This window comes from Neofelis nebulosa, chromosome 9 (assembly GCF_028018385.1).
Source record: "Neofelis nebulosa isolate mNeoNeb1 chromosome 9, mNeoNeb1.pri, whole genome shotgun sequence".
Taxonomy (NCBI): domain Eukaryota; kingdom Metazoa; phylum Chordata; class Mammalia; order Carnivora; family Felidae; genus Neofelis; species Neofelis nebulosa.
Genome location: NC_080790.1, coordinates 73009985 through 73025031, shown reverse-complemented (window position 1 = coordinate 73025031; position 15047 = coordinate 73009985). Strand labels below are relative to the sequence as shown.

The window sequence follows — 15047 nt, the reverse complement described above, 5'->3', positions numbered from 1 at the left end:
TTTCTCTGACTGACTAATCATTGATAACTTTCGAAATAACCACTTTTGTTCTCATCCAGTTTGAGTATAAATGAATCCTGGGTAAATGTAAAAAACTTCTTAAGGGGCGCCTGGCTGGCTCAGTTACTAGAGCATGGGACTCTTGATCTTGGGGTTGTGAGTTCAAGCCCCATATTGGGTATAGAGATTACTTAAAAATAAATTTTTAGGGGTACCTGGGTGACTCAGTTGGTTAAGTGTCTGACTCTTGATTTCAGCTCAGGTCATGATCTCATGGGTGATGAGATCAAGCACCCCTACTCCCCTCCTGTCTGGCTCTGTGCTGACAGCATGGAGCCTGCTTGGGATTTTCTCTCTCCTTCTCTGTGTGCCCCTCCCCTGCTCATATGCATGCATGCACCCTCTCTCTCTTCCCCTAAATAAATAAATAAACATTTAAAAATAAATAAATTCTTAAACAACAAAAAAACCCCAACTTCTTAAGTTTTTGTAACCACTGGTTGTCAGGCTAGAGCTAGGAAAACCTTGGTGAGCTTGGGTTAGTAGATGTTTTTGCTTATTAAAGTGGTGAGAGGGACCACATCTTTCTGTGTCCTTCAGTGTGTGGTACAGGCCTAAAGTGAATTTGGTTTGGGGGAAATGCCCCCTGAGATAATGGGATGTTTTCTAATTTAACAGTGCCGAGCACTCTCTAAGAGACTGGCCTTGGCCGAAAAGTCTAAAGAGGCACTGACGGAAGAGATGAAAGTAGCTGGTCAGAACATCAGCAGACTTCAGGTGAGTTCAGAAGTGTTACCTACACAATGTTAATACGGTTTTCACTGAAAGTTCTTGGGCAGCAAAGTCAGCGTTTCCTTTCAAAAGTAGTGGCATTTGACCTCTAGACATGCATTTTTCTAACCGCTTTAGTTCTAATTCATTTTAAAGTAACTTATGTCAGGCAGAAAGTTGTGTATTGCTTCTTTCTCTGACTTGATTTTCTTTTGAATAGCTTTATAGTCAGCATTTCCTTAAATGATACTTATGTACCCCCAGTCCTCCCTCCCCATTCCCTGTGCTAATCTCCATCGTGACGGGCTGTACACTTGCTCTGTTCACATGACTCTGATTCTTCTCTTTACCATTTCATAAAACTGACCTGAACTGAAAGGTGGGGCTGCAGAATATTCCTCCTTCCTCACTCGTCTGTTTTAAAAGCCTTGTTTCCAGAAAGCCTCTGTTAAATATAAACGTGATATAGGTAGAGAAAAAACACATTAGCACAGCAACACCCGCCCCCTCCTAATTTCAGATTAGTTAATTAGATTAGCTAGGAGCACAGGATTAGATTTTAAGGGGCTGGAGCAAGCAGAGAGATGGGAAGACAAAGGTGCTTCCTCCAAGGAGGGTCCTGCCCTGAGGGCTGAGGGCCTTGAGGCTTGGGGAAAACCTGAGGAGAGTTGGAAAGACAATGTAGCCCTCTTGTTCTTTGTCACAATTTTATACCTGAGGTAGAAGGAAAGTCTTTTTGCAAAGAAATTCAAAACCTATTTTGAAGGCTGAAAAGAAGAAAAACTTTTCCGCCCATTTGTTTTAATTTTGTTAAGGCCTGTGGCTTGTCCTTTATGTTAATTGATCAGATAGGTCATCTTGATAGGTTGCTTTTCTCAAATTTCTTTCATAAATTAAAAAAGCTTTGAGGTGGGTGACTAGGGGGGTTTTGATTTGTCCTTTTTCCCTCTGTTCCTTTGCCATTTAGGATGAGCTGACAACTACCAAGAGGAGTTATGAGGATCAGTTAAGTATGATGAGTGACCACCTGTGCAGCATGAACGAGACATTATCTAAACAGAGAGAAGAGATTGACACACTGAAGATGTCCAGTAAGGTAGGGAAGGGGAAGGAGGAGGTCTCTCACATACAGTATTTCATATGTAATATGAAGTATTTCATTGCTATGCATTTCAGAAGCAAAGGTTAAGAGATTTAAAGTGTTTTAAAATAATTATTCTTCACACAATTTGTCCTGTTATCCAAAAGTAAAATTCAGTTTCTTTGACTGAATTATAAGTTGAGAGGAGGTCTGACCTCTAAGGCCTCTAAGGCCTTTAATAATACTGTGTCCTTTGATTTTGGGCATTTTTGGGATTCTTCTACTGTTTTATCATTTAGGGGGACTTTTTAGGCAGGTTATGATATGAATTGTTCTTTTTTTTTTTTTTTTTTTTAGTGTTTATTATTTTGAGAGAGAGAGAGAGCACGTGCATGGGGGCGGGACAGAGAGAGAGAAAGAGAGAGAGCGCAGGGCAGAGAGAGAAGGACAGAGGATCTGAAGTGGGCTCTGAGCTGACAGCAGAGAGCCCAATATGGGCTTGAACCTGTGAATTGTGAGATTATGACCTGAGCCAAAGTCAGAAGTTTAACCGACTGAGCCACCCATGAAACTAAAATGGTGCTGTTGGAGAGTGACCTTCTTTAGCAGATTTATTTTCATACACATCCATAAAGCTAGGTATGCCTTGTCCTTTTGCAAAATTTTCTTTTGCTTTCGTTTCCATAAAGCCACTGCTTGTCTAGTCTTGAGATCAACAGATATTAGTACTATCCTTGCATTAAAGTGTATATCTACATATCATGTCTCTATTGTTGTCACATAATGTATATATTCTTTTACCATGAAAAGACAGGCTTTAGGAAGCCTCTCAGATAGTTAGCATGTTTTGTAACTCAGACAATACTGTACCACTGCCAGGTGGGATTTACTGTCTCTAACCTGTGCTCTTTGAAATCTGCTGCTGCCTCTTATTGACCTAGCAGCCATTCCTTCTATGTGCTGCTAGCACTGGGGAGGAAATAGAAATGAACAAACTGTAGCTTTATTTAACATCGGCTAGTGGTGGTGAAGGCAGCATTCTGCTCAGTTGGTGTCTCCTTGGGAAATATATCCTGTTAGTGCATTGGCATCTGCATTATATAATACCATTTCTCGGTGTAGCCTCATGATACTGATTGGCCCCTGGCCGCTTTGGAGAAAGCAAGAGAATGTCTGTGATACTTTTCTGGGACATCTTGTGATGATGGTAACCAGACAGTGTGAGTTTGATTGTGGTTCTCCAGTTACTTTTGCTTCAGGAAACGAGCTCGGAGGTGATGGGTGGGGGTTGGTCCTTAAGTAATGCCTCCCCGTAACTCTTTTGGCCTCTTTCTTGGTGTTACAGGAGGGCAACAGCTAGCTCACAGGTTATATTCCTGGTAATGGTAGAAAGCACATACCTTAGTATGAGTATTATGAGAAAGCCTGTTTTAGCTCCTAACATTTGGAAAGAAGTGGCAGACTTCAGGGTGCAGAAGACATTTGTTCTGAATTGAAAGGGATGAATGTTGACTACAGCAAAGTTCATTGTCCCGAAGGTAACTGTATTGCGGCTACTTTAGCAGTTAGGGAATTTTCAAGTCCTCTCTGAACTTTTTAATCTAGTCCTTAAAATACGTCCTTAATGAAATGCTGAGCTTGAGATCCTTCCTCACGTTGTAGTTTATTTTGCTAACCTTTTTTTTTTTTTAATTTTTTTTTTCAACGTTTTTTATTTATTTTTGGGACAGAGAGAGACAGAGCATGAACGGGGGAGGGGCAGAGAGAGAGAGGGAGACACAGAATCGGAAACAGGCTCCAGGCTCCGAGCCGTCAGCCCAGAGCCTGACGCGGGGCTCGAACTCACGGACCGCGAGATCGTGACCTGGCTGAAGTCGGACGCTTAACCGACTGCGCCACCCAGGCGCCCCTTGCTAACCTTTTTTTGATCATTCTGTGATCCACCCCCACCCGCCGTTTATTAGTAATTACGGTTGCTATAGAATCATCTTACAGCTGAGTTGACAGGGTCTCCATTGGATACCAAGTAAACATCTTGGAACCATTTTGTTTGCTATCATCTTGTTATAAATGTTTGTGTTCTGCAGGCATTTCCCACATACATGACAAAAATATATTTGTAAGTAATGGTTAAGTAGAGGAATTTAGTTAGAATGTATTCCTAAAAAGTGAGCTTCTCCAGAAAGAAGTTCATAAAACTGGAAAGTCCAAATCGCCGTATGTGAGGAGATGGGGAATAAGGTAAGACATCTGCCCCTGAGTTTTCAGTCAGTATCTGAGCTTCCTTTTTCAGATGATCATTTCCACTGGGGCGTTAGTTGGCACATACTCAAAATTAGCATCTATTAAGACCTTTAAAAGGTATTTATTAAGCAACAAGGAAACATGTTTAGGCTAAGAACGTGTTTAGGCTGAAATCATAAACTTCCTTGTCTTTGGATCAAAATGAATTTTTGAGGTTTGGTAAATCCAAGATAGCTCTGTTTTCTTTCTTTATTGCCGATTCTTAGCCCTCAGGCAGATAGGGGTCGTGGAGATAGCTAGTGGGGGAGTTAAAAGTGATCAACTGCTTTTTGATTACTGAATAAAAGTTAGCAATGCAGGGTTACCAGCTGTACTCTGTCTTGGAAGCTAAAGTTTTCCACAGTGAACTACGGCTTTCCAGAGAGCTTGGCCTGTAAACTCTGGGTTACTTTTCTAGAAGTCTGTGTTCTTATTGTTGATATTTTTCTTTGCACAGGGAAATTCTAAAAAGAACAAGAGCCGATAGTTTACACATAGATGGTTGGCGACTTCCTTCCAAAGCTGCTACTCTTGCGTGGAGCTGCAGGACCCAGACCGCTTGTCCAGTGTCCAGTGCCCAGTGCTGGCCACCTTCAGGGAGCTGGGCTGCTTTTGGACCTAGTAAACTAGTCAGTGTTGTAAATGGCCTTGAAACATTTAAAGTATATTTGTAACCAGTAATGCAAATACAGAATTTGATGTTGACAGTACAATGGACAATACATGTATCATGGATATCGTAGGTTTCCTTATGCTGTTTTTACTGTGCACTTTTTAAAATTAGGTTTTAATTTCAGTATGTAAGAACAACAAATATTTTGTATATTTTCAAACTCAATTATATGGTAATCGATTTGGTATCTATGGAATAGATCTATGTTTCTGGATAAAATGCTTAAATTGTCAAACTGTCATTCCTTCTTGCTATAATTGAAAGCAGTCTCCAGATTCTTTTTGAAGACTTATTCGTATTTTTTCTCTCTCTCTCTCTCAGAGGGAGTGGGTCTTGCAAACTTCAGATCTTGTGGGTTTATTATCATTGTCTTATTATCACAGCTCTTCAGTACCTTCTCTGTGTTGGAATAATAGCTTAAGGAAATTGATGTCAATAAATTCGTACTTATGTCAAACTTTCAGGCTATGAAAATTTGATGAAGGAAACCAAAACCTATGAAAGTATGTCTTACAAAATGTACAGAATCCTGACTTAGATATAACCTTTCTAATTCTCCAAATTGAACAATTGTCTGGTTTATCCTTTATTAATGCTTTGCGTTTTACCTTAACAGTACCTGTAACCATACTTCAGGCTCTCGTTGGTTTATTTCATCAACATTGTATCATTCCGGTGTAAACCTCTGGTATGTCTCCAGCACTCTCTAAATATATTCTCCTTTTACCTGAGCTGCTTGCTCAAGCCCACTGCACCCCATGTCCAAGCTCCCAGGTTAGTTCAGCTGTCCCCGCCTCCCTGCCTGCTGCATCTCCTTTGGGCCTCCTCTCCAGCCACCTTCCAAAATGCCTTATTCTGGTTTAGCTGAGAGTTCATCACCAGTTTCCCTCTGTGCTCAGCACAAAGGCCACCTCCTTGACCTCCGCCCCACGGCCTCTGCTGCCTGCTGTAGAGAGAGAGACCCAGAGCTCACAGTAATGACTGTGTTTGGATCCTGCCTTGGGGACCTCTGAGTGAATCAGCTCAGTCCCATTCTGCCCTGCCTGTCCAGGCACGGGCCCCTTACCCCTTTCTGTTTTCTGTGACCTCATTTCCAGGTTAACAGCTAAGCCAGCTGTTTTCACTGCAACTGCGCCTAGGCCCCCAAGCACTGTGGGAAAGAGATCAAATAACCATTCTGATTAGCTCCCTCATAAACTTAGGCTTTCCAGCTCCTGCCAGGCCTTCAGTGCTCTGTGACAGTCCTTATGGCATTTCTAGTCTATTTCTATTCCTCCTTTGGAGGGTTTGGGATAGAGAAGTCCTTCTAGGGACTGCCTTTTTCCTCTGCTCACCACTGCAGCCTACCTCTCAAAGGCCTTGTCTCTTCTGTGTAAACCTCTCAGGGAAGGCCTGAGTGCCATGGGAAGTGCAAAGTGAGAGGTAATTCTAGTTTAGGCACAGAATTGGGAATTAGATGGTTACCTGAAGTCCATGTAGGAGTGAAACTATAAAGAAAAAAGGGGGGGGGGAAGGTCTTTAATCATGCACTGCTTCCTGGGGAAGACGGAGTTCTCAGAAATGAAATGACATATATCCTACTTTCTCCTGATTATGTACTCATGCTCACTGTTGAAAATTTGGAAGCAAGAAAGAGTATCAAGAGTGCACATCTCTCGGTAGAGATTCAGGTATTAACATTTTTGTTTCTTCCTGCCCTTTTTTCATGCATATGTGAAAATGTATGTTTTTAATCAAAATTGGGATTGTAAGAAATTCCAAGTGAAGAGAAAAAGGCTCTTTAATAAGAAGGGGCTGGTGGTTGGTTAGTCGGCTGCATAACTCAAGGGGGCACTGTTCACATGAGCAGCCCGGGCTAGAAGACCCGCAGGCACAGCTGGAGAAACTGACAAAGGGCATGTGCCTTGTTGTATCATTTTAAATAGCACCCCTCATTATGTTGTAAGCAACTCTGTTCATCTTTCAAGCAGATTAAACTGGATTCTCTACTGCTTTTGGTAAGAAACGCTCAGTGAAACTAACATACTTTTTAATAACATGACCACTTTCCAAACTCATTATCTGTTTAAACAAAACATAACAAAACAAAAACTCAGCCACACTATTTCTGAACAAAAATGTGAGTAAAAATAAAAATGAGGAACCAGTTAGCTGGGAGAGCCACCAAAACAGGGAGCAAAAGAATTCTTTCCGAATGTCTATGAATTAAAGCCATCTTTATAATAAAAATCCTTAAACAGAAGAAACATGCGGTTTATAGTTTTGTTTTATGCAGCATTAAACCTGGGAGTCGCTTCTAGCTCTTAAAAGTCTTCAAACTCCTCTGTCACTTTAACATATGAAGAGAGCAACTTGGTTGCTGATGGCTATTAAATAATTTAATCTGGCAGAGCCACACTGACAAGGAAGTATCTGTTCTGTGATAGAGAAGGAAGCTGCTTTTCTCTGCTAAGGGCCATGTCCTCAGACACCATGGTGATAAATGGAAAGCTTGTCAGTAGATGGTTGCCTGTGCCTTAAATTTTTAAGCAGTTTAGTAATTAGCTCCAAATTAGGAAATTAACTGGCAATCAAAGCATTAGAGCAGGAAAACCCATTATAGCTCTTCCCAGTCTTTGAAAGAAGAGGCTCTAGAACATCGGAGTAACTTTTCATAAGGAGAGGATTAGAAGAATTGACTCCTGGTGGAAACAGGCTGGGGGCTATTGTCTCATTTGTGGGTGGAAACAGGCTGGGGGCTATTGTCTCATTTGTGGGTTTAGGAGGCTCAAAAGGCACCTCCCCCACCTGGAACCTTTGTGTTTGTTTTACCAGGAGCTTTAATCCGAACTCAACCCCACTGCTCCCTAAATACCAGTGGAATAGCTGAGTGGTGACATACCATAGGTCCAAGAATAGAAACTCCACAGTCCAGTTAACTAACAAAGAACAAAACGTCACTTACATCTTGCTCAGATGCTAAGGAATATTCTCTCTCTCCTTAGCTTTCGTTTATATCTTCAGGACACCTCTTCTGTTGTGTTCAACTATCTACATACCGCGTGCAATCATCATCACGTGTGCAGTCACCCTGAGCAGCTACAGATGCTGGGAGGCAGGAACCATTCATGCCTAGCCCAGTGTTTTGTAGCAGGTGGTCAAAATACTAATTGGGTACATTTTAGGAAGCCGGCCAAGGAACTGGCCAACTGTAGCCCAAGCCCCACACCTAAGAGTGTCCCATCCCCAGGATAAAGGATAGCCAATCTCAGGCCATTCTGAAATAAGTGTTCATCCCCGTAACTATCATTGATTTTGACATGCTCAGTGAGGATGTGTTTATCTCTGGAAATTTCTATCCAAAAAGTATTCAGTTTTCCTCATGGAGAAAGTTGTTTAAAAATAGTGTGTTCTTCAAACATCAGGCTTGAATGCAATCACGTAGGTAAAATAGTGGTTATTTCCCCCTGTTTATTTATTTATTTATTTTTTTTAAATTTTTTTTTTTTCAACATTTTTTATTTATTTTTGGGACAGAGAGAGACAGAGCATGAACGGGGGAGGGGCAGAGAGAGAGGGAGACACAGAATCGGAAACAGGCTCCAGGCTCCGAGCCATCGGCCCAGAGCCTGACGCGGGGCTCGAACTCACGGACCACGAGATCGTGACCTGGCTGAAGTCGGACGCTTAACCGACTGCGCCACCCAGGCGCCCCTATTTCCCCCTGTTTAATCTTCACTTTTATTGAAGCCATCTTCTGGCTAATATTTTTTTTGAATATTGTTTTCCAAAAGCCCTCCTCCTATCTTCAATGAATGTTGTAAATAGTGACTTGTAAAGTTTTTAGAGAAGAATGTTTTTATCAAGCATTGAGGGCTAAGCTTGTCCTAAATCTGAAGTCCTTTTCCCAACCACGTCCCCTTCGGGCATTTCTGCAAACTGGTTTGAGTTTATATTAATTGATCCTGACTGCTTCATCTGATTTGAGTTTCGAGGAATTCCAAGTTAATCTACTAGGTCATATGTACGGACACTTTGGGGAGCCTTTGTTAAACAGCTTGGAAGTTTTAAATGATTTCCATGGAAAAGCTGCTAGGAAAAGAAAAAATAAAAAGGAGAATGAGCTAGTCTGAAGGTCTACTTATTATAGAGCAAGGAAAAGAAAAGGAAGTGGAGTAAAATGGGGTAACAGCTGGTGATAGAAGGCTGTGGTAGTTTAGCTATTGAGGCCAGACTGAGCTGTTTACCATCAGATTTTGATACAAAGGGGCACTACCAGAAAGGATTCTTTGGAAATATGTGGTGGTGTTTCAAGAAATAAATCTGCATTCATGAAAGTGGCAACCTTTGGGGCAACGCTGAGTCACACAGAAAGGGGAGGGACAGTCCCTTGTAAAATATAAATGGTTTTCAACCAACTATATTTGGTCTTTAGAAAATTATGGGCCTATAGTGTCAAAGTTTCCAAAGAGATTTCTTTCACCAGGTGGGCAACCTACTATTCAAAGCCACACTACTTATCCAAAGATGGTAGAGTTTAAAAGGTGCACTCAAAACTCTATTTAAATGCAACAATGATTGCCATTTGTCAAGTGTATTGTTGTTCCCAGTATGAGCCTTTTCTTAAGTTGTTACCTGTGGCATTTTTTGAGATAGGCTGCTCCCCCCCCCCCCCCCCCCAAGGCCTATTGGCTTATTCACCAGACCTAGGAAGTTCAATTTGGAGCTTTAGCCAGAATGCCATGGGTCAAGGCATCCTTTTCTTCCCTTCTTCTGCTTCCCTCTTCCTTTGTTCTTCTTGCTCTGCACCTCTCTCAGCTCCTTACCAGAAGGTGGACTTGGGGCCATTACCTGTCTGGTTCCACAGAAGAGTCTCTGAAAAGTTGCCTATCAGGTGACTTCCTGTTCCCTAGGCTCTCTCTTGACCTTCTTCAACCCTTGACCATCACTGGGATGGTAGCCAGAGGAAATAGGGAAAAGAGGAGGACCCAGTCCCTTTTTCTATTTGTTGAGGGTATTTTAAGCATAAAAACCACTAGAAATTTCATCTGAGAATAAAAGTATCCTAAGTAGATCCTGTGGTGTGACTTCAGGCATGCCTGTGTCCTCTCTGAATGTAGTTTCAGGATGGTTTTTGAATACAATACTGAGTGTCTTTTTTATTTCACCCAGAACCCCAAGGTCAAAAACAAGCCTACACTTGAAAGAGCATTTAAAAGAGAATCACTTTGCTATGCCAAGGCAAGGATGTATCAGGGGAATTCCCTCATTTCCTTTCTACCATCCAGGCATAGCACTTCAAGTTGACATGTTCACTAGGGTCCCCTAACTTTTCTCCTTGGGCCCAAGCTCTCCCTTGCTGGATAGTTCATCTTTCAGACTGTTAGGTCAATATTCTTCAGTTGTCATTTTGAGTCCACAAGGGTTTACTAGTACCTACTGCATGCTAGGCTTTGGGGATCCAAGAGTGAATAGGACACTGCCTGGAGCAAAATATTCCTTTGCTTAAAAACATTCATGTTTTTCCTGTTTCATGCTTTATGTTCCACCTTCCCATCCAAACATTTTCCACCTCTAAGCTTTCCAGTCTTGCTAGTATCCAAAGCACTAGACCCAGGGCCTGGAATGTCCTCTTTTCTCCCCTCAGCATCTGTTCAAACACCCCATCCTGGGGTTGGGTATCCCTCCAGGATAAAAGGCACACAGGCAGATCTCCTTTCAATTCTTACTGGCTCCCAGTGAGGCAACCCCACTTGCAAAAGAGGCTGAGCAGCCCAATGACTGACTTGCCTGGAGTCAAATCCTAGCAGGTGATGGAGTAGGGACCGGAAGCCCCCTCTAACCTCTCCTGGGGAGACAAACTCCCCTTATCTCTTCTGTCCTCTGCAGGCAGCACGTAGGAGGCATCTTTAAATATTTCCGTCCTGCCCCATCCACACAGCTTGGCCCTTCACAAGCCATCCAGGGTCCTCCTCATAAGGACTGACTGTACCTTTCATCTTACCCTGACCAGTGCTGGTTCCACCTGAAGGGAAAAGAGGACTCAACACTCAACAGAGACTTCAAAAATAATTCTTTAGTTCTCCTAATCACAAGAGAAAACCAAACAAAATGAACCAAAAAAAAAATCTCTCAGTGAAGCAACGTGGAAAGCATGCCCACAAAGACACCCCCTCCTCCATCATCACCACCTAGAAATGATGACAAAGGCCCAGAAAGTGCAGGTTGGCCTCAGACCTGCCAAGGGTCCCAGCCATCTGCTTCAAGGGGGCTCACACACTCATATATACTGTAGCTCACACACTCCCCTCCCCACTAACTTCTGCTGGAGGGAGCGTGTTCTCCCCTTCTTGGGGGCTGGAGACTCAGGGGAAGGAAGATGCGCCAGAGGGAAGAGAATGAGAATAGGACACCTGAAAAGACTTTGGGGGATCCAGGGCTGGAAAGAGAGTGGGGAGAGAAAGGGGGCCGGCAGGGTACGGAGAGGAGGTGGGGCGGGGACTGGAGTCCCCGCGGGGTGGCCGCCCCCTTCCCTCCCCGCCACTCCTGCAGGCTCCGCTCCTGCTGGCTCCGGGCCCTCCCCCTTCCCCCTCCCCCCGGGTCCCCTCCCCCTCCTCCTCCTCCCGCTCCTCCTCCTCCGTAGTGGATGGCGGCCGCCGGAGTCGGAGCCCCAGCGGCGTTGCGGGTGAGTGACCAGCCCCAGGGGACAGTCGGGCAGGCAAGGGGATCCTTCTCTGCAGGGTGGGGCCACACCTACTTGGCTGGGAAAGTTTGCGGGCGGGGAGCGCGCGCGCCCCCGGGTCGCGGGCATCTCCTGGGCTCTCTGGGCGCCGTGCGCGGGCGCCCCATCTCCCTCCCTCCGCCTCTGCCGCCCCCAGAGGCATCCCGGGAGGGCCCCGACCGGGCTTCCCCTACGCACGTCGGCCCTGGGGCTGCTGGGACCTGGGTCCGGCTGTAAAGAGAAAACTCAAACAGCAAAGAAAATCCAGACACACTTTCGAGGGCGGGGGCGGGGGGCGCCTAGTAACCCGTGCGCGGTCCGGGCCTCCCCGACCTGAGTCACCCTCCCTCGGGGGCTGTGGATTCCCCCCCTCCCCCTCCACCCCGGACTCTCACCTGCCTTCTTCCTGGCTCTCGTTCTTCGTGCTGCGGCCCCTCCCCCGCCCCTTTCCGCGGGAGGCTCTGGTCCCCCTGCCTCGGGCCACAGCTGGTGTCTCCGGCCGGCTGTCCCCTCCAGCTCTAGTAGGTGGTGACCCACGACCAGCGGCCGCTGTCCCCTCCCAGCTCTAGTAGGTGGTGACCCACGACCAGCGGCCGCTGTCCCCTCCCAGCTCTAGTAGGTGATGACCCAGGACCAGCGGCCGCAGTCGCAAGGGGCCTCCACACTTGCCCCAGCATTTCCTGCAGGAGTGACGTTCACTGAGATTTGGTGTTGGGTCCCCTGGACTCACAAACTGTCCCTTGCTGGGTCCAAGGGGAAATTAAAATATATTCCTACTTAGGCTCTATTTAGGTTTTTACTATTTGTGTTGGTTGAACTTTTTTTTTTTTGTAGCCTTTCCTCCTATATACTTTCTTCCATTAATAATGTTACTTCATATAATTAACCTTTCTAATTCCGAAAAAAAAATAAATTAAAAAAATTTAAAAATAATAAAGAGATGAAAAGAATGCTTGCTAAAAATACTGAGCAGAACTTGATCTTTGGAAAATAAAGACTTCATTCCACACTTAACTGTTGTGGGAGATGGGAGTTCAGTGTGGCTCGTTTTCAGACTACCCCAGACTGTTAGGCCTCCCCCAGGCCAGAAGTTGTAATTTGCCTGACACAAACCGCAGTGTTTGTTGGCGTTTCCCAGGCTGGCTCCCCATCTCTCTCCCAACTCCCCCGCTCCCACTTTCTCATAAACAGTTGTGAAGACAAGGGTGGAAGGCGCTAAAATGAGTAGGACCACAAAGAAGAAAAACAGCCTTGCTTATTTTATTCCTGAGGCTGTTGCTGTAGCTTGGCTCCGATTGGGTGGAACAATGTTTAGTTCATTTGTGCGGTTTTATGTCGGTTCTCATTATGGTTGAATCAGTGTTTCCATGACAGGCTTAGTTCTCTGGGTGCTTAGAAGGAGCTCGTTAATTCTCAGATGGGTCTGGACAGATCGAGTCTGGAATTTGGAGGGATTTTGTTTTGTTTTGTTTTGTTTTGTTTTGTTTTGTTTTGTTTTAGGGTTTGATCTGGGTTGAGATGGCAAGCGTCTGCCCACTCACTCAGAACTGGAGGGAGGTGGGAGGGAGCCTGAGCTGAGGTTTGCGTCCACATGACTAAGAAGAAAACACTTCCCTGAGGAGTGAGCTGTGTGAGCAGGATCGCAGGGGGTGTTGAACACTTATTGTCTTTAGGGAGAATGCTCTTCTTAAGAACTTCAGCCGTTTCTGTTTCTATAAGAACGTTTCTATAAGAACGCTAAATGTGGTTGTAACAAATGTATTAGGATCAAGCTCTGAACAACTTGTCAAAACAGGTCAAAGTGTTGAACGATTTGGAAATAAAGATTTCTTTTTTTAAGCTTATTTATTTTTGAGAGGATGCGTGCTCGGGGGAGGGGCAGAGAGAGAGAGAGAGAGAGAGAGAATCCTCTCTGTCAGTGTGGAGCCAGATGCGGGGCTCCAACTCACAAACCAAACTCATGAACTATGAGATAGATCATCACCAGAGGCGAAATCAAGAGTCAGATGCTTAACCGACTGAGCCACCCAGGCGCCCCTGGAAATAAAGATTTCTTAAAAAAAAATTTTCATTGGAGGGGCGCCTGGGTGGCTCAGTCGGTTAAGCGTACGATTTTGGCTCAGGTCGTGATCTCATGGTTCATGGGTTTGAGCCCCACGTCGCATTGGGCTCTATGCTGACAGCTTGGAGCTAGGAGCCTGGAGCCTGCTTTGGATTCTGTGTCTCCCTCTCTCTCTGCCCCTCCACCACTCGTGCTCTGTCTCTTGCTCTCTCAAAAATAATAAACATTAAAAAAACTTTTTTTCACTGGAAATAAAGTTTAGTTTAAAAAGGATGTAAATTCATATTTCTCCACTGATGCAGTTTGATAGTTCCCCATTAGTATGAATTAGTTAGGTTTTACTGTGGTCTTAAAATGTCATTGATAAGTAAGTGTTGTTACTTTCATTCAAATAGAAAGCCTGTAAGTTTTGAACTTGTTTGGCTCTGTTGCTTAGGAAAACAATGCACGCAGATTAAAATCTTTTGTCTCTTCCTCTTCCTGAGGATTTTTAATACTGTATTTAATGCCCTAGAGGTCAGCCTTATACTGTTGGGAAAGAAATTGCCTTTCTGCCTTGTTTAGCTTCTGTGCCACCTCATGGAATCTTGAGTGGTTTGGCATCAGCCACCAATGTTTGCTGTGTAGCCCAACAGGCCCCTCTGCATGATGGGGATGAATGAAGGCCAGTAAAGTGAAGGCTAAGGAGCGGGTCATCTGGATGGTAAGATGAAGCCTGCATCCCCAATTAGCCGATAGAAAGCAGCCAGTTATCATCTGGGAGGGTCAGATGAATTGGAAATACATGAAGTGTGGGGCCTGCAGATAGGAAGAAGGGCAAAGGTTGTTAAGAAGTAAAATAGCCCAAGGGGCTATGATGTGGCCTTTAAAAATCGTATTGTACAAGAACACTGACTTACATAGAACAGGCTTAGGGTACGGTGTTAAGTTTTAAAAGCAAGTTATGAAATAGAAAGTACTATAATCTCACTATTTGAAAATACATCAAAAAAATACTGGAATTACAAACATCAAAGTGGATGGTAGGATTACAGGTGCTTTTGAGGGTTTTTTTTTTTTGTGCTTGCCAGTATTTGTCAAGTTTTTGCAGTAGTAATAGCTAACATTTATTGAGTATAAACCACTTGCATATGGTGTTTCATTTTAAAACTCTGTGAGGTAAATACTGTTATTATTCTCATGAAACTGTTATTCTCATGAAACTAGAATCAGAGGGGTAACTTGCCAGGGCTGCATGGCCTCTGTGTACTAGAATGAGATCTTGAATTCAGGTCAGTGACCAAAGTCTATGCATCTTAATCACTACTGTCTACCATCTTCCTGCCAAGTATTCTACATTAAGAAAGAAAATGTAGAAAAGGAAAGGTGAAGTATTTGGTACTTTAGTAAGAACTAATGTTTTGGTTAATTGTAAAATGTCTCTGCCTCTCATCTTTTCTGTGTCTCATTGTCACTTCTCTTTGGAAGTCCTTGGGAA

The 15047-nt window shown here is 44.0% G+C and overlaps 2 protein-coding genes across 3 annotated transcripts in view; both read left to right on the top strand.

Moving 5' to 3' along the window:
• Positions 1-5265, top strand: part of PPP1R21 (protein phosphatase 1 regulatory subunit 21) — a 64653-nt gene extending 59388 nt beyond the window's left edge. For both annotated transcript variants that reach the window (XM_058684170.1, XM_058684168.1), the window contains 3 exons: positions 679-777; positions 1739-1867; positions 4593-5265. In XM_058684170.1, the coding sequence (XP_058540153.1) occupies positions 679-777; positions 1739-1867; positions 4593-4622 (258 nt within the window). In that variant the 3' untranslated portion in view covers positions 4623-5265. The remainder of the gene's footprint in view (positions 1-678; positions 778-1738; positions 1868-4592) is intronic.
• A 6117-nt stretch (positions 5266-11382) lies between these two features.
• STON1 (stonin 1) overlaps positions 11383-15047 on the top strand; it is a 51894-nt gene continuing 48229 nt past the window's right edge. Inside the window, exon 1 of the mRNA XM_058684155.1 lies at positions 11383-11472. The gene's annotated coding sequence lies outside the window, so the exon portion shown is untranslated. The remainder of the gene's footprint in view (positions 11473-15047) is intronic.